The 24,640-nt window shown below is 36.2% G+C and overlaps 1 protein-coding gene across 3 annotated transcripts in view; it reads left to right on the top strand.

Annotated features, from left to right (window-relative positions):
* The window catches only part of cntn4 (contactin 4), a 141,702-nt gene that overhangs the window by 70,376 nt on the left and 46,686 nt on the right, over nt 1–24,640 (top strand). For all 3 annotated transcript variants that reach the window (XM_084127844.1, XM_084127845.1, XM_084127843.1), the window contains exons 6-10: nt 11,913–12,116; nt 13,513–13,615; nt 13,706–13,890; nt 18,860–18,999; nt 23,616–23,745. In XM_084127844.1, the coding sequence (XP_083983970.1) occupies nt 11,913–12,116; nt 13,513–13,615; nt 13,706–13,890; nt 18,860–18,999; nt 23,616–23,745 (762 nt within the window). The remainder of the gene's footprint in view (nt 1–11,912; nt 12,117–13,512; nt 13,616–13,705; nt 13,891–18,859; nt 19,000–23,615; nt 23,746–24,640) is intronic.

The raw sequence follows: 24,640 nt of genomic DNA, 5'->3' as shown, positions 1-24,640 counted from the left end.
CTTGTGAAGCCTGCATTGAGCTTTTTTTGGATGAAATCAATCAATAATAAAAAAAAACAATAAATCAAATCCAGTTGGGTGACCAGAGCTAACTGTTATAAAACAACATGTGTGTCAGAAACTTGCTGCTTGGTTTAGATTAAGGTAAAAAAGTAGAAGTGACCCAGAGTTTAGACTTTACTCTCAAAATGTTGAATCAAGTTGCATACTTAAAAGGTTTAATCTGTGCTGGAATGTAGCAGATAAGTGGGCTGTTACATTCAGCGGGGTCTGCTTTCTAAATTTGGCAGTTGCAGGAAGCGGAGAGGCAAAAAAGAAAACAGATTAGACAAAGATTCTTCCAGCTAGTTATAAATGGTATGATTCATCATAATATTTATTTATTTTTCTCGACAAGCTATTTATTTATAGATAATTTTGTTATGATTTTGATCTGATGCTACATTTCTCTCTGTGATTTTTGTTCAGAGTTAGAAGTATGTCATTTGCTGGAAAAATGTGTGGCTCTCTTTCTGAAGACATTTGTCAAATTAAATCGATCGTTTTAAAGCGTTTCATTGTAACAAAATGGTTGAATTAAACATTTGCCTACCAGTAGACATATTAACATATATATAAAACATTGTGTAAACACACTTTTTTAAAAAAAAAATATTGCCCATTTACAGAAGCTCCTGGTTAAACCCGCCATATTAGAATATAAACAGTATCTGTTGTCTGCAGCTGGCACATTTATGTATGTATTTATTTATTTATTTATTTTGTTTGTCTTTGATGCTGGCTCACAAAATTCTGTGAAGTTTAAGAACTTGTTGCCTTTGTCGGATGTGGTGATTTTTCTTTTCTGACTCTGTGGCAGCTGGTTGGTTTGCCACAGCTTCCTTTCAGCTGTCTTCACAAATTAGATGAAAATTCATTTTGGTGTTGGAGCATGATTTATCTTTAACTCGTAGAAAAAGAAAACCGAATAGGAACTGTTATTACTGAGATTCCGTGCAGCGTGCCTGGATTTAAACAGAAAGAAGCCTTTGTATGTTAACTTTTATCATGTCCTTGTCTCTGTTGCACTGTGAAAGGAAAAGCACTGTGAAAAGAAGCAAAACTTTCTATGTTAACGTTACAATTAATTAATAATATCTGAAAAAAGGTGCCTAAAAAAAAAGTATTTTGGCTAGTTATTCCAGTACCAAGTCAGTACAAAAATGTAAACAAAATGTAACAATACATTATGAGTAGTACCACGTAATGACTCCATTGGGTTTGTAAGCACATGTACCGTATGTGAATTTATCTGAGAAGAGCAAAAATATTAAGCCGTACAACTGCTCATTCAACATTGATAACAAATCAGCATATTAGAAAAATATCTAAAGAATCATGTGACACTGAAGACTGGAGTAATGATGCTGAAAATGTATCTTTGCCATCACCGGAATAAATTACATTTTAAAATAGTCCTTTTAAAAATGACTAATTTTACTGTATTTTTGTGATCAAATAAATGCAGCCTTGGTGAACATTATTTTCTCCAAAACGTTTTAATTTATTATTTATTTATTTATAATAATTAATATCATTTTAATAATATCGTTAAACTATTATTATTATTTTCATAATGTTTTATTTAATTATTAATAACAATAATTACATTTTGAAAATACCATTACACATAATTATTTTCATAAAGTTTTACTATAATATTCATTATTTATTATAAATATGAATTTCTGTTTATTTATTATAAATACTAGTTATTCTAAATATGAATATCATGACATTTCACAGGTATTGGGATCGGCTACTGAATTTTTGGTACGGTGACAACCCTTTTAGAAACTAAACGAGAGTCATGCAGCTGGACTGATGTATGTGCATACATAAATCAGCCAAAATTTCTCGTATGAGCCATATTAGGTCCATAACCACTCATAAAAAAGCATTTAGTCATGAATAATTAAAGCTGTAGTATTTCCAAATTGATGCGCATTAAAGACGTGGGTCTCCAGTTCGTGTCTGCTTTCGAAAAAGTGACTTCCTGTGACATCTGATGATGACGCTGATCATGAATGCCATCTATCTCTTCCCCAACCCCCCATCCCCAAACTTGGCACAGTCAGTGGGTGGCGCAGTAACGAATGAATTTCGCAGCATACTGCTATTCATTACCTTCTGCACTCGGGGTCTGAATGACTGGCTACAGCTTTGAGGACTCGTATGCTGCAGAGAACCTCTCGTCAGGAGCAGGGGCCTGTCTGCCAGAGCAACTGTCAGGGGAAGCATAAGGCAGAGAAGACAGCTGGCCCCCTGTTTCCTTATGCCCGTGGATGCGCTCGCACATGCTGATTGAGCTGTATATGATCCACTGGCGAGGGAGAAGGCGATAACAGAGGATTGTGGTGTGATTGGAGGAGAAACTGTGTTCTGGCTGTTACGCTGGACCAATACAAATGCGATGAGATGCGTGGCCACGTGCAACAGTGTGAGCATATATTAGCGTGCCAAACCTCCCGGGAGCGTATACATGTGTAAGCTTGTGACTCATGGTATGAAATGGTAGCAGATGATCTCTCGCACATTATCTGCATTTTTGCCTCGGTTAAATCTAAGGATGCCAGCCGAAAGCTAATTGTCTGGTAGATCATAGTTTGGTTGAAGATTGAGGACAGGATCCGCTGATAGCATTGTTCATTTGCACATTCTGTCTGCTTGGTTTTAGTGCCTGTTCGCTAAAGGAACTGGGTGAAAGCAAATCAGGTAGTGACATTTACATTGGCCCATGCTCTTTAGTCCTTTGCTGATCCATTATAATTAAATCACAAACTTTAGTGTCAGTTAAATGTGTTTAGCATTTCCTTTTCCTTGGTATCAAGACAATTAACAATTTAGCTATTATGGTCTCTAAATTCCAATTTTTTTTTAGACTAATGTTTATTTATTTTTGTAATTAAAAATGTTATTTTGTCCCTACAGCTGTCACAAATAGGCTGCATTTAACTTCACTTTTAGATAAAGGCTGCACATACTTTCCTACCATATATGTATTAGGCGAAAGACAGTATGTGACAAGAGTAGTATGTCTGAATTCACAGTACTCATAAAATAGTAGGCAAAAAGTACCCGAATAACCTACTACTTCCAGTGAGATTCTGAAGTGTGCATAGGATGGACACTTTACTATCCCATGAGGCAACGGGAGAGGATTTATGAACAGCAGTGAAGCGATGTAACTGACACTGGTAGGTCACATGATAATGACAACATGACGGATGTAGTACGTCTGAATTGCATTCATATTACACACATTCATACTATATAGAACGTACTTTTTTTAGCGGTCATGGAGTATTTACTTATTCATAATAAGTACCTACTCAAGAGTGTGCGATTTCGGACGCAGCCATACACTCACTTCCCAAGAATACATACAGGCATATAAAATGGTGCCTATAACAAATTCATAAGGAAAATTTTTTAAATTAATCAGCTCCTTAGAAGAAGTGATCAAAGGCTTAGTGCGTTACATTTAAACAGATTTCAAGGGTTCTGCACGTAGTGGGTACTCGTGTAATGTAATCAATGATGGAGGGAAGGGCATAAAAATTAGACTTAAATGCAACCTTAGTTTGTTTCTCTTCATATACCGGTTTCTTTTGTTCTAGTCATTAGTTGTCATGGACATTAATTTAAAAAGCACAGCTGTCACTTATTTAGTTCATTATCTTTGTGTATTTAAGTTCCTCTTTCTCCTTCAGTTCTTTGCCGGATATTGTTGTACGTTTCATACTGTTGCGTTGCCTTCATTCCTGTGGATTACCTGAGTTTTTTTTTTTTTACTTTAGTTTTGCATCTTTATAATCTTCATTGGACCTAAAACATTACAACAGCACAATAATTTATTAATATTTATTTATTCATTTATTAATTAATTCATTCATTCATTGAAAGTCAGAAGAGCACAATTATATTATTTTTCTCACTAGTATTTATTTTTAAATGTTTGACAGACTCTAAAGAATACAGTCTGTTTTTTAGCAAATGCTTAAGTTGAAGTGACAAAATATAAACATTTTTAAAATGGTATGAAGCTCTTTTAAATGGTGAACTTAATATTCTACATACTGTATGATCAGTGGATAAATGAGGAGCAATCTGGTGCCATGTATTATGGGGCTTATTAAGTCATCATTGATGAGGTATTTCATCATACCCTCACTATTTAACATCTGGACATGCTGTGAATATATTAATTAAGTCTGATACAGAGGGATTCAGAGTGTTAAAACAGCCTATATGAGGAGCAAATGGCTTGGTAACAATATTTGTATCAGTTATATAAATCAAGATTGGAGTAGTTAAAAAAAAAATATATATATAGGTGTGTGTGTGCAAGTTTGTGACCTGATAATTGTGTTCTCCAGCACAATTTGACAACGTCCCAAAGATCTTTTTGCTTATTTTTGTGTGTCACTTACACTTTGAATCACAGTTTTTCAAAGTTTCCCTGACAGTTGCTATGGAAAATGTAAATTTTAAGTCCTCTATAACTTTATTCGACACTAAAACTTTTTTGATTTTTTTTTCTGTCATAACATTCATACATTCATATATTGCTGTGTGGTTGCTAGGCTGTTCTGGGTGATTGCTAGGTTCTTGCTTACAGTCCCAAGTCATAAGAGACTACCTTTGTAGTTCCTAGATATTACTCAGTTTCCAACTTTATTGGGTTTTTCAATAGTTGCCCAGGTGAAAAATGTATATGTGATTGCTTAGAAAAGTAATTTATTTTGCTCATCTTAGTATAAATGACAGCAGATCAAATCTTGCATGAAGTTTTACTGACATGTCAGAGAGGCTCAAAACATTGCAACAACTTCAAGCCACCCTTGTCTCTCCTTGCTGTCAGTAAACAGTGTTTCCCTCTCCATTGGACACCAATCACACTTTATAATGTCTCCAAGGCTTCCTGCTAACAAACACCCGCCCTCTCACACACACACACTTCCTCACCCGTACACCAATCCTGTGGGAATAAATTCAGCCCTACAGGAATACACTGCCACTCATTCCCAACAACAAAACAACTGATTATGTGCTAGGCTCCTAGGCTAAGGCTTAGGAGACTTAGGAGCTGCTCTTAGTGCCGTCTGCCTTTCATGATGTCTATAAATGACATTTCTTAAAGCAGTTACCATACAAAATCAGTACACTTAAGCAGTTAACTTCTGTTATTGAACATTTATTGTGGTATATCAAATAGTGCAACAGCTTATTATTAAAAACACGATTTTTGCTGGTTGCTATTTGGTTTGGTGTTCTTAATAAATGCTATTTTGTTGCTAGGTGGTTTTGTTTGATTTCTAGGTGGTTACTTAATAGCCCAAGTTAAAAGAGCTCCAGGTTCCAAAATGTACTTTTTGCCATTGGTCTGTGAATTTATTTTATTTTAATTTTTTGGCATTTAATTTTTATAATTAAAAATATAATGGTATTTCCCTACAGCAATGTAACTGTTTAACTTTCTAGTTCATGTTAAAGATGAGCCAATTTCATGTTATTCTCATGTTAAACACCACCTGTCACAAAATGTGAAGACACGTTGTAACTTTGTACGTCTCATTTTAATTTTGGTGGTTTAATGAGAGGATTATTCCATTTATTTGTCACCACATTTCTTCGGGGTGAAAAACACCCTCTGATTATATTATTTTCACCCTTGGACGACATGTGAGATGTGCCAGATGTTTTCATTAGATGGTTTGTATATCTTTGAATTCAATTTACTCATCAGTTAGCTGTTAAATTCATTATTTTTTTTCTAGTAAAGTTTTCTTTTTTTGCAGGATATCTTGTGTGAGACCCAATTGAGCAGTCAAGCCAAGGACAAAGTATTTGTGTTGTTAATGGAGAGATAATAATAATAATAGAGCAGCTTTTGGCCTCTAGCTATTTTAGATTCACCACAAAGACTCAGCAAGGTGTCATCCCTTTGTCTTTTGTCCTCTATTCCTTGTTTTCCCGTCCCATGTCCTTGCACGTCCATAAAGCGCAGAGTACAAGAGAATTCTAGAGTTTGTATCCGATCAGTGTGTCAGCTTTCTTCTGAGATGTATATTCCTCATCGCTGGACACGGCATTATGGGTATGAGTAAATGTTTGTGTGCGCGAGTGACTTCAGGAGTGGCCCGAAATGCGCAGCGTAGACCCAAATGGAGCCTTCTGTGCGGCCGCAGTCAGGTCGGATCAGTCACGCACAAGCAGTTGAGCAGCTTCCACCTCCACCTCAGCCCCCAAAGCCTCTCTGTATTCAGACGCCAGCCGCATATTCCTCAATAACTATGTTTAGTGTGGGAATCTAATGCAGCTGACCTCCATTTCTTAATGGAGAACGGCCCTTTCAGGTGTAGCGAACGCTGAAATCGCTTCTTTTCTGCACTCGCGCTTACAATGGGCGTTATGGCATCTGCCCCGGAGTCCTGCGAGCTGAGAGCACAGAGCATGTGCACTCTGTCTGGTCCCGTTAAGAGAAAGGAAGATGCTGATATTCTGGAGGCCTTTAGCGAAGTGCTTCTCAGACTGCTGCTGTGTTCTGTGATTTTCAGGTTCACTCTTCTCGGTTCTTACTGTGCCTGTAAACACAAGGTCAGACGGTAAACGCTGCTCTCAGAGACAGACTCGTATAGTGGATAATTTCTCTCTTAGGAGGATATGAACAGAGATGGGAGGGTCAGTTTAAAAAATTATTAGCCTAGGTCATAGGGGTGTAACAGTACACAAACGGTTCGGTGCATACTTTGGTTTTGAAGTCACGGTTCGGTACAATGGGGGAGAAACCTAAACATAAAATTGCTTTTTTTAATTTTTATTAAACTGTGGTTTGTTTGAACAAGTGTATCTGTGTTTAAATAATTATAATTCAAATTTTCTTAAGGATAAAAAATCTTAGCTAATGCTGTAAACTATATAGGGAGCCCTTACTTACTATAATATTAAAGGTTACAATTAACAACAGAGCCCAAATTATTAAATTCAGTTGCTTTTTATTTTTAGAAATAATAATCAACATTAAAAAAAAAAAAATTAAAATAAAAAATAAAAAATTACACATAAGGCAGGTTTTGGATTAGCATTAACTTCTAAGTATAATCATGAAGTGAATTTTGTACTCCAATTCATTTATAATAATTATAATAATTTACTTAACTTGTTTTCATGACAAATCTATTTAAACATACATTAAATAATCAAGACATTACTAACAGGTTAAGTAAATATAATGAATAGGCTAATATAGTGCATATACGAAATGATTTTCTGCAACATGATTGTTAATTTACTATATATATATATATATATATATATATATATAAAATAACAATGAAGTTGTTGTATATAAACTTTATCTTGATTTATATATATGTAATTCAGCTAGTAATCATCATTTTTACAAACGATGTGGTGATTGTCTTAATTTACAATGTGACACTGAACTCTATCCTTTGATCAGTGTTGTTTTTATAATTTATTTATTTACAAAATTATTAATTAATCAATGAACTTTGTTTAAATATTTGCCAAGCAGTAAGCTTGTGTGATCCCGGGCACAATGATTAAATATGCATACTGTTGTCACAACAAGTCTCACATGTATTATTAACAGGCAATGATCAGGCAGCTGTGATGCTATTAAAATTCATCAAGACTACTCGCATCGATAATACGCGATTAAGAGGCAGATATCTGCATCTTTTCATAAAGCTTTATTTCCTGCTTGCAGCATGACAGAGCGTAAAAATAATGAATGGGTCTCTTTGATTGGAACTGAGACTGGTGTTTGTGGTGATAGATGGTTTATTTTGTCTGCAGATATGTCTTTTCTCTCTGTTTCTTCACCGGTGTAATAATGGTTTCTTACCGCTAAAATGAAATATGATAGTGGGTTTTTGTTTTTGTTTTTTTAAATACTTCCTACACCAGTGTTATCCCCTGGGCTTCTACACTTGGTGCAAATTGGAAAGGGAGGAATTGTTGTCAGATAGACTGTTTATACCATTCAGTGTGAACTAGCCTAAAGTCTAAAACATCTATTTTCTAATTGTAGTTCTAGTTACTGTCACACATCAGTAGTGCTTGTGTAAGCACATTAGATAATTTGTCATTGAGCCAGATTACACTGTCACCTTCACCATGTCAAGTTAATGGCAAGAAAAAGTACAAAACAAATTGATTTTTTTTTTTTTTTTTTTTTTGTGCAATGGATATGTAGAACTGCTTAAAGTGATTTTTGCCTATTTATTTTTCGTGATGCTTGCTAAAATCTGAACAAACCCCTAACTGAAAATATTTGTGTATATTTATTTAATTCTGCTCTCTGCTACAGAAATTAATGATACCTCAAATCAAGTGGCTTATTGAGGACAGGTGTGATTATTATTTTCTAAGTCAAAAGTAGCAACAAAAACATTTGTGAATACAGTGACCCATGCACATGCATATTACGTGTTCATTCCAAAGTGACATCGCCTGGCCTGGCATGCCTAACAAAGTGCATTTAATCGTTTTCGCAGATCTGTGTGAACGGGGATAGTTTTGACAAGTTTTTGTAGGTATGCGTAAAACACAAAGGAATAACTTTTCCGTTTTTAGTAAATCGTTGTCGTGTATTGTGTAATTTTGAATGGAGGAATCCCAAAAAATATTATTTCTTAATAAGTTTCTAACCTGTTCTGCCCCCTGTCTGCCATTTTTCAGCCAATCAGGTAATACACCTGAAACTGACACTAGCAAATCTGCAAATGGCATTTAACGTATATAAAAAAATAAAAAATACACGCATCAGCTTTAGTATTTGTGCTGTAGATGTTAACCCAACATTGAAAAATCTGCAGTTTTGTACAGATCTGCCCTTAGAAAGCAACATTTAGTTTCCTTCATCTTTCTTAATACTCTCCACATGTCCGTACAATTTGCACAAATCTTATATGGTCTATTTTTTTCCCTTTTCGTTTTATGTTGACTTCTCTGCTGACTTTCTGCAACCCCAGCATTCTTCGGATAATGCAAACTGAGTTTTGTCAGCATCTGACAGTCCCCTCTAGGGACCCTTCAAAGTGAAGAGTCTTCGCTTCTTACACATCAAATTTCAGAGTGAACCTTGAACATTTCACATACTGTATGGAAGATTCTATGCAGCATTTATATACTGTAATGTTTTTTTTTTTTAAATCTTGTATTTTTGGGGTAAGTGCCCAGCTGAGAACTGAATGCTTTATCAGGAAAGGTTTCATATCAGGGGAAAAATGTGAAAACTTTGTGCTTTTATGTTATATTTTATCTGCTTAGATTTTCTCATTTTGTTGCATTATGTACAAGTTCATTTCTTTGGACCTTCATATCTAAGCAAATCAAACCAATTGAAAAAACATAAATCTAAGGGTATGATTAATTGATTTCAGAGGGAAAATAAAAAAATCTTTGGGTTGTGTTGAGGTTCCATGTTGCTATATTATAACTGTATATAAATGACCTTTCTTTACTATGGTGTTGGTGTTAACGCCTGCAGCCGTAGTGGTTTAGCATTTGAAGTTTTTACCTTTGAAATTAATATAAAATTCAGCATTGTGAGGAATGATTGATTGAATGCATGGATGGCAGGATTTAAGTCAGAAAGCAGATGCTGTTTTGCCATGTGCCGATAGCACAAAATCACATTATGCTATTCAGCTCGTCGTGAGCCCCAGGTGTCTGTGCATGCAGGCATTATATCCCTTGCAAGCGACTTATCAAACATTTCCAAAGCACAACGCTAGCATAAGAGAGATTTAAAAAAAGAAGTATCAAAATTAACTTTGGTTAGTACCCTCGTGCAACCCTTCTGTAAGCTAACACCTAGCTACAGCGAACTTTAGCGCTTTGTTTACATCTTTTTACCCATCTTGCTAATTTTACTGTTAATTAATAGTTCAAAGTTTAATTAAAAGTTAGAATTTGAGTGCCTGAGCTTGACCAGAGTATATTTATGAAAGTATTGCTTATCTAAATACGTCCTTTTATTACAGTTATATTGCAGAATTGACCTGCATAATGTTAGCTTAGCGCTCAGGGTTCACAGGTGGGAAAACCAAGCCGCTCAAGCCCCTTCTGTGCACGAGATAGCCGAAGCCCACAGCTATGGATCAGATCAAACTGTGATAAATGACCAGGGCTCAGGCAGGAATCCTCCAAGACTGTTTTGTTTAATTAGCTAACGAGTGAGTGGGTTTGATTGGGCTAAGCCGGAGAGATGCTATGTGCCTGTCGATTAAATGCGCTGCTGGGGAGCAAAGAGCCTTGGCCGAGTAGAACATTACAACGTTCGGCAAATGGATTTATCATTGACGGTGCAAATGGAATGCTCACATCATGACAAGATGTCCAATTTCAGAGTGGTTTGGTTGAATAAGATAGGTATTCTCTGCAAAAACATGGAGGAGACTGGTGACGGGAAATGCACATTGGCTCATTAATGCTTCAGTGCATTGTTCCTCCACAGATGCCGAGATGCTTATTAGATTGACAACTGATTTCTTTATTGCTGTTTTGAGCAGCAATTTAAGTTTGACTTATGCAAAGTTGCACTAAATGCACTATAAAAGTATTCATTTTAGGTTAGAGCCTTTCTCCAATTATAAACATGTACTATGCTAGCAATTTCAATGAATTCAAAGTAAAAGTCAGAAGTTGAATTGTTATCACAAAGTGCTTCCTCTGAAAAGAACATTTCTTTTGTCATTTAGAATCACACCTGGATACTACAGAAATGCCGGTTTCACCTCTCGCTTTTCATGCCTCAGACTTGTCGGCGTAACTTGGAGAATGACAGGGATTGTGCGTAATTGAATCAGCAAAAGGCAAAACAATTGTGACTCCCAGAGGTCAGGTTTGAACAGGTTCTTTCTGTGCTGGTAGAGGAACGACCACTGACAGATGTGACATTAAGTGTATGCCGATATTTTGTGGAGAGGAGCGGCCGACACGAACGCTACATCTTCAAAGCTCGGTCAACAGCACTCCTCTCAGAGTTGAGATTGTTTTATATATTTGGCTGTTATAATGTGAAGTGATGTGGTGAAAATTGCATAACTTGAAATATGAAAAAAATAAAAATATACTTTGCTTAAAGAAAAAACGTTTTGGGTTTCTAACATTACTTTCATGACAATTAAGCACATTTTCCTATGTGTAAGTGTACTTTACAATCGACAATTTTTTGTCATTACTGTAATGAGAATTATATATGTTTTCACATTTGCATTGCCAACAATTGAAGATGGGAATTGTCGTGAAAATAAAAATTCATATTGTTGTGGGGGAGCAAGGACTTTTCTTCACAGTTTTTGTGAGATTCTCCCAATTAAGATTTCTATCCATCTGTTGTGTTTTCCACGGTTTTACTTTAAGATTTGTATTGTTTTCTTTAAAAACTCTTTGCTTTTATGAAATGCTGTGTGGATAGCTCATTACATGTTGCCTGATTATCCATTAACTGACCAATGTCTAAACGAATAGCTCTCTGGATTTTTGAACATTGGTTACATACGACCACTTTCCCACTTGAATAGAGGCCAACTAATCACAGGGCACTGGTTATCCTTTCTGTCATTAATTTTCACCCCCTAAGCCACACAACCCTCCTCAGGCTGATTAATTTTCACCCTAGCATGTAGCCCCAATGCTAATTTAGTAACTCTGGGGAGGCGCAAGATTCATGAGCAGAGCCCACATATGCCATTTAGGCTCTGCTGAGAGAGGAAATGTCACCGTGTACTCTAGTTATGTTTATGCAAATGTAGTTTCCGGGCAGTAGAATGACCTCTTTCTTCTCATGTGTGATGTTGACGCTCTTTTCTCCATCTTTCCCTTTTTTTCTCTCACAGCTTTAACGTTCTCCTGGATTTTTAACGAGTACCCGTCATTCGTGAAGCAGGATTCTCGTCGATTCGTGTCCCAGGAGACAGGGAATCTATACATCGCCAAAGTTGAGCCATCTGATGTGGGCAACTACACCTGTGTTGTGACCAATACTGTCACCAAGACGCGCGTCCAAGGCCCACCCACTCCTCTGATACTGCGCACTGACGGTGAGGATGCTTGTCGATGTCTCGATATATACAATCGATCCTATATGCGTCAAAATTATGTAGCTACAAGAGATAAAAAGAGTTGAATTCAAATTTTATACAAAGGTTAATAAGCTGTAAACTTTAAGATGCTGTGGCAGCATGTTTTGGTGCCTCTAGGCTGGCATTATCAAAGGCCCTCAAACTGAAAGGTCATTTGTCTTTGGCAGATCTAATTGTTGCTTCTTTGTGGATTTACAATTTGATCACACTCATGAACAAGGGTGATAAAAAAGAAATTGTCAAATGTCATAACAGACAAACAAATTATTATTTATCAAATAATGTTTATGTCCTCTAGGTCGATTTTAAAGGGGGTAATAAATATATATTTAAATTTTTTAATTAAACAACAATTCTAGCTTTTAGCATTCTAGCTATATGTATCATTATTTATGTCTTATCTTCTACCTACACTTTTTACACAATTATCTGAAAGTAGCTTTGGTTGGTGCCAAAACCGTATTTAAGTTTAAGTTTTAATTTTAATAAATACATTTATTTTTGCTTTTATAATAGCAAAGTTAATTGACTGCTGACAAATGTGTTGCTTTAGGAAGTTTAATGTATATCCAGTTTTTTTGTTTTTTTTTCAGGACGTTTTAAGTCAAAGGTGCCCACAATCACATTTATGCCATTTTTACCAAAGCTTTAAAGCACATTTTAATGCAAATGCAGTAACATACAAATATAGCATATACTGTATGTATACACATACTATATCATTCAAAAGTTTGGTGTGTGTTTGTGTGTGTATGGTTCAGGTAAACCTTACGATATGGGGGCAAAATGTCTATGGAATGTACCCAACATGTGTGTGTGTGTGTGTGTGTGTGCATTTTTTTTTTTAGATCCCACTGGCAAACACCCATGCTTTGTCTGAATTGTGATGTAAAACATGTCGTCTAAAAACCTGATGTTTGTATCAGTAGTGTATGACCAACATGAGCCACTCAATGGCTACTGTCACAGTGTGATCTCAAGGCACAATTTCAAACCCCATTGTACATGTCTCTCTACCTGGGATGCTACAGAAGAAGATGATTGCCTCTCTTCAACCCTTCCTATTTGGCAGCGCTGACATAAACGGCCAGCGTTAGACATTACAGATAAGCATCTTTTTGAGTTCCCCTCAGACAGCTTAGTCGCTAGTCCGATAGCACACCTCACAAAAACACAGAAGGAGATATCAGGGCTCCCTGCTATCCCAAAAGTCTTTCAGAAGGGACTAAATAAATCATGCAATAATAATGAAAGGGGAAAAAAAAGATTGGCTGCTTTTTAATTTGCAATTGCAGATGGAGTAATTGATTATTTTGTTGGAAATAATTGTGAATTTGAGTGTTTCTTTTTGTAGGTGTTATGGGAGAATATGAGCCAAAGATTGAAGTACAGTTTCCAGAGGTCGTTCAAGTGGCCAAAGGTTCAACCGTGCGTCTGGAGTGTTTTGCATTGGGGAAGTAAGTATTATAAGGATGTCCTCAATAGAAAGAGGATGTAATCAGTCCTTGAATTTCTTTTTGTGTTTGTGATGTCCCCCCCTCACACAGTCCGGTACCGTCCATAAGCTGGCATCGGGTGGACGGAGTCCCTTTCGCTCGTAAAGTGGATGTAAGGAAAACCAGCGGCGTGATGGAGATCCCTTACTTCCAGCAAGAGGACGCGGGCACGTATGAGTGTGTGGCAGAGAACACGAAAGGAAGAAACTCTGTGCAGGGAAAGCTGTCTTTCTTTGGTAAGTTGTTTTGAGATGCATGAATATTTGAACAGCTGAAGCCACATGTCACGTTTATTGAAGTGAAGGACATGATGCAGGACTGCCTTTCCAGTCTTCAGCCCTGACCAGCAGAAAATCAACTTAAGGCCGGATGTTGTGCTTTAACAGTGCATCAAAATGATTAAAGCCTCCCGGTCGTGATGTCTCTAATATTTTTATCCAGATTAAAAAGATGAGAGGGTGACCTTGTGTCTGACCTTCTGTTTGTGTGTACGTGTGTGTGCGTGCATTTATGTGTGTGTTCCTTTCTACCAGATGGCAATGTGATTGGGATCCAATTTGACTCCAGATCAAAGCTGTTAAATTTACTATACTTAGATGAGGCACATATACCAGGAAAACACTCAGCAGAGCAGCATCTGCATCCAGGAGGACATCTTAATATTATTATTTTTTTCATCAAGAAGTAGTTGTTGATTTTAATACATGTTGGAGTCTCTCGACCCAACTGAAGATTGTCTGAATTAAAGACTTAGTTAGAAGTGCTTGCTTGTTTGCATTATGGGCATGAATGATACTTGAAATTGTGTGGCTTATTAAGGGAAAGGCTATTATTTTCAAAGCAATAGGATTTATCATTTTCACCTGGTGCATGATAAATTAGAGAAGTTTTTAAGCCTTGCCAATTTAAACATTCAAGCGCAACAAGATGCTTATGAGAACTCACGCATGAAAAGCCGCCTCTCAAAAACCGTGTGAAAAACAAATTGAGTTTGTCTTCTTTTGCTTGAACGGACAAATTCAACATGCCTGTCTTAGCGAGTATCCTAGCAAACAGTCAAGAAAGACAACGCATGTGTACAGTATTGGATCAGTGCATTATGTCTTAAAGTGACAGCTGCCTAATATTGCTACTGCTCTCTTTTTAATGTTACTCAAACAATAAAAGACAAATAAATCACTCACTGCACTTACTGACTGAATAACCTTTGTAACTTTAATAAGGATTCATCTTTATTTTATATGCAGTGTTATTTTACTGTTTTTAATTTTACTTGATTTACTTGAGTCACAACTATTTATCAGTTAAGGATTTCAGTCTTCCAAACAGTGAAACAAAGAAAAAAACTTGGAAATACATTTACATTCTATTAATTGCATGCGTACCTTTGGCCTACATTTGTTTACCAGTGCAAATTGGCATGAATTGTAAAATGAGACCCCAATGGGTAGGCATAGGTTTCTAGGTAGTGTATTTTGACTCAGAGGCTTATGAAGTGAAGCATATTAAATATGGACTTTAAAATGATGGGTTCATAACCTTTTCCCTTCACCGCCGTGTTGGCTCTGTGGCATTGTTCATACAAGACAGCTACCTATTAAGTAAGTACCTGTAGGCTAGAGAGCAGTGGGATTCATCCTCCCCTTATGGGATCTTGCACTGGCTCTAATGCTGTACCCGCATGCCCAGTGGCCCATTTACAGGAATAGTCTGCACAGAGCTCGCTGAATGTTTTATTATCCCTGTTGTCTCATTGTTTATGTTCCAAACAATGTGGAATATGGGGGGACAGGTTCCTAGAAAAGGGAAGTTCTCCTAATGGGCTTCCCAGATGTGCAACGTAGCGGTGATTTATAAATGTATTAATTAGATAAATAGCTTCTGCATATTGTAAAAGCTAATATAATCCAGCCAGGGAGGCGATTCGTCTTAGGTGTGGTTGTGTTTCACTAATGCTCTCGCTTCTCAGCTCTCGTGCACCATTCTGTTTTGAAGAGACTTGATATTTATGATAATTCGCCTCGATTTTCGCTTCGCTTCCCCTATTCCTCAATCGTTTCCACCACCGTCTCACCTCTTCTTCTGTCTATAAGTCAGCCACAGTATAAGTAGAAGGAGACAGACCTTTAGCATCTGGTTAAACTGGATTACTTATAGGAATTAAATAAGATGCAGATTTTTTATAGAAATATCTCACACTAATCCAATCCAGCATTTATCTCATCGACCAAATTATTGACGAAAATGTTTGTTAATGAAGGGTTTTTAAATAGTGTCAATGATAACAAAGAAAAAAAAATTGCATAGTCAAAATTTTATTTTAAAATGACTTCAATGCGATAAGTTAATTGGTTTAATTTAGTGTTGTTGAAACCAACACTATTATTAACAATGCATTAACAATTTTTTTGGTTAAAAAATTATACTTAACATACACTACCATTCAAAAGTTGGAGTGAGTCGTTTTTCTTTTAAATAAATGAATACTTTTATTATACTTATATTATATTTCAAATAAATGCTGTTTAGCAAAAATATTTAGCAGCACTGGAGTAATAATGATGCTGAAAATTACACTTTGCCCTCACAGAAATAAATTACATTTTAAAATATATTAAAATAGAAAACATTTATTTGAAATTGCAATAATCTTTCACAATGTTACTGTTTTTACTGTATTTTTCTTTTGATCAAATAAATGAGACATCTTTCAGAAACTTAAAATAATCTATGTATTATATTAAAGTATTATAGTGTATTAAATATTTGATTTCATTTTGCAGTTTTTTGTTAACTAAAATATTATTATATATAACTATAATATTAATATAATAGTATATTTTATAAATATTATACCACAGCTGAAATTAGATGCAGAATAATTTTACTAAAAATAATAAATATGACATAACATTAAAGTATATTTCGATGTAATTAAAAACTTTGTAAAAATTAACATTGCAAGTTCAGGCTTTCAGTGTGATTAGAGCGTCAATTCAAGTCAAATTAAAGTTAATTGGACTATTTGTATTTGTATGTCTGTTACCTACAGTATACATCAAATATTAGTTAAGATAGCCACTTAAGTTGCGTTAAGATATTCACAATTATTTGTATTTATTTACACCTCTAAGCCACAGCCGGCATGTAACTAAACAGTGGCAGGTTGACACTTATCCCGTATCTTCTGTGGCAGGATTAGCCTAAGAACAGACCTCTTGACTGCCACTCGGATCTCTCTCTCCCTTCCCCTCTATTTCTGTCTCTGTATCTCATTCTCTTCCCCACTGTTTCTCCATTTGCCAGCCAGGTGATAAAAATCTGTAATCTTATTTTGAAGTCCCATGGAATTAGGCCTACGAGACATTCGTCAGCAGAGCGGGGGAATGAGGCGATCAATAAGTGTATCTCATGTTTATCACTTCCACCGGCAGCAGTAGCAAAGCAGGAGGAGACACTCAAAGCCTTTCATTCTTTCTGCTTACGTTGGCTTGATTAGCAAATGTTTTGGTTGCCTTCTTGTAGTCCTTTTCTTGGCTTGGCTCTGAGGATTGCGTACCTCTAGCAGGAACACATATAAAGAGGCATATTTTAAGTATGATTCATTAACTATTAAGGGGTTGTGTCATAAATTTGAGCATTTTTCCCCCAACATATTATATAAGCCAATGTTTTTTATGCATCAAAAATAGATATTACTCCATATCTAATCCTTAGAAATGAATAGATTTTTCATGATATGAACACTTTAAAGAGACACAAGTAATTGTAAAATGTGGTATTCGGTTGGTAGGTTTGGAGGTCACGTACGTTTCACCAAATGATTCTCACATAAAGAGTTTCCCTATACAAAGAAAAGCTCAAGGTATGTTCTTCATAGAGTACATTATGATTGCTAGGGAGGGACGCCGACACCATCTATCATAATCGCAGTATGCCACTGAATAAGCATTGAGTTGGTATTAAGGATGCTGAGAGCTCATTTTGACCTCTCTACCTCTCATTCCTCTCAAGTTTGACTTGTGGGCGTGAAATGTTGAGAGTGATTGTGTGCCCTGTCTGTGGGCAAGGCTAAGTCAGGCCCTGACTGCTTACTCTCATTTAAACAGTGGGGTTTAAAAGTCAATACTCTCCCAGTGAGTGTGAGATAGACTGAGTGGCAGTGACTAAGGGATCCGAGCTGCACTTCGGTCTTCAGTAGAAAATGGTTGACAGTTTGCCACTGAAATGTGACTGGTTTGCTGCAACAGGAATATAATTAAATGTACAGTTTACTCAAAAAAAAAATCAAAAACAGAAGGGTTTCAAAGAATTGCTTGGGTCTTTTTAATGCAGTTAGTACCCAATAGACTGGGGCTTTTCAAGCTTACAATGCAAAATCCCCATAAAAGCAACATTGTATCCAAAATGTTCATAATTGGGTGGACCAAATGTTAAAGTTGAAGATTTAATCAATGGAAAACCTTGCATAAAAAAGTACAAAAATAGAGTGACGGAAATGTAAGCCGTTCACTGACAATCATCCTGTCGAGTGACTTGTTAACAGCTGCAGATCACTGAGTCAGTACGTTTTAAACTCAAGAATCATATCATGACTTAATCATTTAGACTGATTTTGTGAATAAATTATTGATTGAATAGATTTGATTCCAATAATGAATCATGAATCAGACATCACTACTTCCTATTTTCAGAATGCAATGGAAATCGGTCATTGGATAAACTTTATTCTTAGCTCAGCAACCTTGTGTTCACGTTGTTTATTGTTTGTTTGTAAGTGTTCATTCTTATCTGTCTTTTAGTTTCCTTTTAGGGAAAATGCCCATAAATGAATCCCTAAATGTGCTCTTTGTCAATTATTTACTTGGTTTGAGTTACATGCGTTTAAAAGATAAAGATCAATAGAGCTTGTTTATAATTAAGCCATAATTTACCCTAACGGTATAGGTTAAGGTAGTTTATGGTATTAGCTTTTAGACAATACTAATATATTAGATGGGATTTCCTTCCTATACCATTCTAAGCGGAAGTGTGAATCATTTGGGCTCGACTGCTTCTATTCATTGCTGTTGTTTTCTTGTGTGGCATTATTTCCAAAGTTCATGGCTCTAAGAATGTTAGTCCGCTTTGAAGGACATGTAACAGGTAATAATCAAGGTTAAAGTTATTCTGTGTAGTCATTACCTCTGCTGTTGGTTGTTTCAGCCTCCCCCCAGCTAATTGAGAAGCCCCAGGATGTGCAGAAGGCTATAGATGACTCTCTGGTGTGGGAATGCAAGGCCACAGGGAAACCCAAACCCTCTTACAGGTGGATGAAGAATGGAGAGAACCTGGAGCCCACTGAGGTCAGTTTACCTCTGAGGTTTGAGGACGGTCACCAGACTTTTTTTAAAACAGACACTGACAATGATTAATAATAGAAATAGCATTAATGATTTCAGTTTTAAAGTCAGCTGGGTTTACTGTTGTTTTGGACCCCTTTGACTTTCATTGTATGGCTAAAAACAGTTGGAACATTCTTCAAAATAGAATGTAAATAGAACATTCTTTAAACCTATTTGAAAATATAGGTTTAGTTCAAAGAATATAAGTTTACAGATCATATCAAGTGTATCAAACACAATGCACAATACAAAGAAAGTTGAGAAACGTATTGTCTTGTTTTTAGGTTATATCAGTGACTTGGTAACAGTCATTACAGTAGACCAGCCATCTTCATTAACCTCGTGAGACCGATGCTTTAAAGTGTATTCCTTAATGGCTTCTCTATAACCATCTAAATCAACGTGACTCCAATGGAGTACCTAATATGTCATTCTGCGGACCTTCTATATAGGCCACTCCAGAATTATCAAACCAATAGGAAAAGACAAAATTGAGAACATAAAAAGCTTCCAAATATCCACCACTTTTTCTGACGATGAGAGGGGAATAGCTCCCCAAAAATGCAATAAACTCAAGGTGGCAATAGCTAGAAGAAAGCACTACCTAACAGCACATTTTAAAGATTGAACCAACACATTTTCATTTCATACCTCTTCCTTTTTTGTGAGTTTGTCAAAGTTATTTTTTAGATGCTTGAAGGTTATATGAAATGCCCTTTTCAGCCCATTTTACTTCCCTCGTGTGACTTTTCAGAATGTTCAATGTGAAAAACAAAATGTAGGGGCTTGATTTTTATCCATTGGGAATTTATTGGATCATGAAAAATGTGCACTTCAGGACTTTGCAGTTTAGTTTTGGAGGTCTACTGCTCTCCTGAAACACTGCCAGTATCTGTTGGTTGAAACTTCAGCAGCCTTGGTGAGATCAGTTTGAGGTGGAGAAAGTTATGATATTTTAATGAAAGACAACCATTTTTTTTTTCTTTGGAAAAGCATTCTCTGATAAATTATGCACAACAAAACCAGTAAAGTGCATTAAGTAAGTAAATAGGACAGTTTTGAATTTATGTCAACTTTAAATAAGGTGCAGAGAGGAGCACGCAAACTACGGCTCTTCTAATCATCATTACTACTCATCATTACATAAACATCATTAATGGTTTACAAACACCACAAGCTCAGCATATGAAAGACATTTAAGAAGTCCTTAAATAAAGTAAAATACATTTAATCAACATTAAGGCTTGGTTTAGTACAGTCATTCGTAATGCAAGAAACAATCTCCCATTAAATCTCTGAGTTAAAAGAGCAGATTTTTAGCCTGTTTTCTTGCAGGTCATTAGGAGAAGGCTTATAAACCTTTATAGTGCACTAGACAAGCTCTTATTGTTTTGTCTTTCTCTGAAATCCATTTAAACTATAGTGAAAGAGGTGATAAACATTTATAGCCTATGTCTCGACACTCTATGTAATACGCAACCTGTCTCCACTGAGAGCCTTTCACCCAGAATCTCAAACTCTCAGCACATGAAGTTATTTTTAGAGACTAGTAGCTCTTTGGCACAACTATGGTGTGGTGAATAATCAAATCAGTAAACTTCATGTAAATCAGCTTCGCTATGCGATGTGGGTACAAACAAAACAAAAGATATTGATCCATTTAGAGACTCTGTATAGGGCTGTCTATGTGCTCAGAACCAGTCACTTGTCTTTCTTCTTACATCTGTCACTCATTCTTTTTCATCTTTCACGCCACCAGATTAGAATATCTATCAGCTCTGCATAATTAGCAGTCTGTCCATTTTATTGTTTTGCACTTTATTAGAGAACGGTTCCAACAGAATACACTGCAGTCAAAAAAGCTCAAAGAAAGTTCATTTACATGCATTGGACCTCAGGAAAGGATTTTTAATGAAGATTTTGCTGGTCGGGATCCACATTTGTTAAATGAATTTGTATTTGAAAACCAAATTTGCATAATGATCAATGCTTTACAGGTGTGTTTGTGTGCCAAGGCAATTGCCAAAAGGTGCACTTGAATTTTAAATGCAATAAAATCTTTTTGTTTTGCATTTATGGTTTTAAAAAATTATGCCTTGTGCTTTTCTGGAAGCACATCTTTTTGAGCACTGAATAACCACCCAGTTTGTACTATGACAGACTAATGTCCCAAGGGCACAACAATCTCTTGATTGAATCATGGTCCTAGCTTACATTATGATTCTAAAATGTTGATTTTCAATGTATCCTGGTTAAATGAATTAATCAGTGCAGAATTATTACAATCTCCAAATGTCACTGTCAGCATCAGAGCTTTAATCAATTGTATAACTAAAGGTCACTGATGTAGCAAAAGCATGGGTTGTTGACTTATACCATTTGTTATTTTCATTGTGCTAAATCAATTGGGACTTTTCATGTTCTTTCTGCCTTATTGAAACGCAGCATTGCAAAGGTGACCAGCTAAAAACCTCTTCTTTGTAAATCACTGTGAGTCTCTAGTCACTAAGAGAAAGGAATATGATGTGAGGCACATACCGTGTCTTGGCTAATCTAGTAATAAACATGTCAATGATCTTGTTCACCCATATCATTGCGTTTTTTTTAATACCAGCTCGTACTGCTTATATTTGTAGTAGTTTCATTTAAAATGTACCACATAACATAAAACGGAGTGTTTACAACAGCTAGGAACTGGTAATGAGGCCTAACATGCACGGTATTTTGAACAAAAGGACACATTATCATCTTTTAGAAGGTGTAGATTTAAATCAAGACTTAGGAAATGAAAACGTCCGTGCAGCCATGCACACACACTTCATATCAGGATGAGAATTTGCCGCAACTGTAGTCATGCATTTCGATTTATACCCTGACCCTACAGATTTTGAGCAGTGACATTGCCATTCACTGCATTTCAGCGCAGACGTGCAGATGGTTCCCTCCCTTAGGTCCCGCCACGTGCAAAACTGCTGATTTAAGAGGAATGTCACGGTTAATTAGTGCAGTAGTAAAGTCAAGCATCGCCTCACTTCGAACTGCTATATGCCACCATGTGATTATCTGTGAAGTCTTATTTGTCTTTCTCTCCATTTCAGACTACACCGGCACACATCTCATTCAATTGCAGATTATCTGTAGTAGTGAGTGACTACAGTTAGCACTTTATTAACATTAACCCTTGTGCGAACTTATGGTCTTTTTCAGTTTTGTTTTTTTGATAATTTTGCCTGTGTTAATGCTTACTGCATAAATCCTGGTACAGGTGTGTATTTTTTAATGGAATTTTACTATTTCACCCCCATTTCCTTGAATAAATCTATTTTGCACTTGGTACACATGTAACTTTTTTTAATTGACGCACAATGGAAAAAGGAAAATGAAAATTTAATTATTCAAAAATTCGTTCACTCGAAAATGAAAGTTCTGTCATTATTAACTCTGCATGCCATTCCAACCATAAATGGCAGAAATAGTAAGAGCGTTATTCCGAATTAGCTGTACATCTGGTGGGAATTTTTTAGTGACTCTTTCAGCAGGTTACATCAAAAGTGAGACATTTTTTTAAGATCGGTTTGGAAGGTTTACAAATACATCCTGGTGGATACATAATGATAAATAGAATATATAGAGAAAAAAGTTTTAAAACATTTTTTGAACACATTTTAACAATAAAATTTAGCTATTGTGTAGGTTTAACTTCTGACTTCAAAATAAAATATTAATTGGCTTATTTCCCCACATAAATCAGCACCATCATGTTGGTCTGAGGGTGGGGTGAAGTATTCCTTGTGTATGAAGAATATAGTTAAAGGGCAAAATGAGAAATATTAAAGGACAGAATACTCTCTAAACCACAGCAGCGAGTTTCTGCCACAATTTTTGTCCTATCCCTACCCCTAAACCTTGCCCATAAGTTAACCCTAAAATCAGAGGGAAAACCTAATCCTGGTTTTAAGCCAAAACTTAGCAGAAACTGTAGACTTGTCCCTCAAATCCGATTGGTTGATTGGAATGTTGTTCCAGAATAAACAAAGATGTTGATCCAGGAACATGCTGTACATGGTGAAATCACATTCACCATTTGCACACACACCTTTAATTGCAGTGTCCTGATGTTTTAAGATGTCTTGGGAGTATGGAAACCTGGTTGACCCATTTTTTGTTGTTTTTTTAATACTCTGTATTCATCAAACAAGTTTAGTTAACATCAGAAGATAAGCAAACTTCATTCCATCACATACTCAAAATGGTATAAAGCTGTCAGCATTAAAATATTAGCCCAGCTTGTTTATAATGGCAAACATCATCCAGCCTCCCAACGATGTGTCCACAGAGCTCTGGTTAAGAAGTAAACAAGCCGGGGCTTTATTTCCATCTCATAAAAATACAGATTTATTACCATCGTTTTTGAGCAGCCTCCCTACGCAGTGTCTCCCATTAGTAATGAACACTCAGATTTATGATGGTTTCCATCAACCTCCAGACGTAATTTACCTTCCCAGACACGTTGTGCTTTTATGCAGATTAGCAATCTCAGTAAAAGACTCTTAACGGAGATATCCTGTTTTCCACAGGAGAGGTTGCAGGTCATTAATGGCGCCCTGTCCATCACTCGCCTGGAGCTCTCCGATATTGGAATGTACCAGTGCGTGGCTGGGAACAAGTATGGAGAAGTGTACTCCAATGCTGAACTCAGAGTTATCGGTAAGTGAAACCTGGTTAATCGAGTTTGACTGAAATATTAGTGTTGGTTTGTAAATGAATAAAGTTGTAAAGCACAGAATAATGACTGCATTTATAAAGCTTACACTCTATCTCAACTATATGCTCTTGATAATGGCCACTTATGACACATAATGTAAATTAGATGATTAATATTGTTCATTGCATGGGCAAATAAGCATTTCATTCTTATTCAGAGGTGACTTTCTGTCAAGGACATTTTTGTTGTTTAAAAGTTAATTTATGCCTCACTAGTAGCACACAACAAAATAACATTTGAGATGAGCAACCAGTGCATCGTGATTACAGAACTTTTTTTTAACTGAATCAAAAATATACAGCTTAACCAGTGTATTCTGATTCCTGATTCCGTCTGAACAAAGACATTTTTCCCCATATAGCGCTTAAAATCAAGCTCAGCATCTCATTCCCGCTTTTTCAGGGAACAGGGTTACAGTAAAGTAACCGGAGACGCTTTCTGTTTATGTATTTGCCATAAATATTCAGCCGCCAAAGTTGCCAAGAAACTGAACTTACAGGAGAATAATTGTCAGTCCCTTGCGCAGATAAAATAATTGAAGTGCCTTTTAAAAAACAGAGTGTGAAGATTGTAGAGCCGGAAAAATTATCATAATAAAAACTCATTTGAGTGGGGCATGTGAAAAAAAAAAAGAGGAAAGGACATGACATTTTCCCTTTGTTTTTCTTAGCAGAGAAAAAGAGCGTGTGATAATTAAAGTGTGCTTCATACGCCAAGCCTCCGTTCTGCCATCTCTGTTTCTACATCATACGTACCCACGTACACATGTCTGTCTTTGAAGTACAATGATTAGAGAGGATGTGCTCTAAATAGTCCTTAATCCTCATATCTGCATAC

This window comes from Abramis brama (assembly GCF_963993115.1).
Source record: "Abramis brama genome assembly, chromosome: 11".
Taxonomy (NCBI): Eukaryota; Metazoa; Chordata; class Actinopteri; order Cypriniformes; family Leuciscidae; genus Abramis; species Abramis brama.
This window is presented reverse-complemented; position numbering and strand designations above follow the sequence as displayed.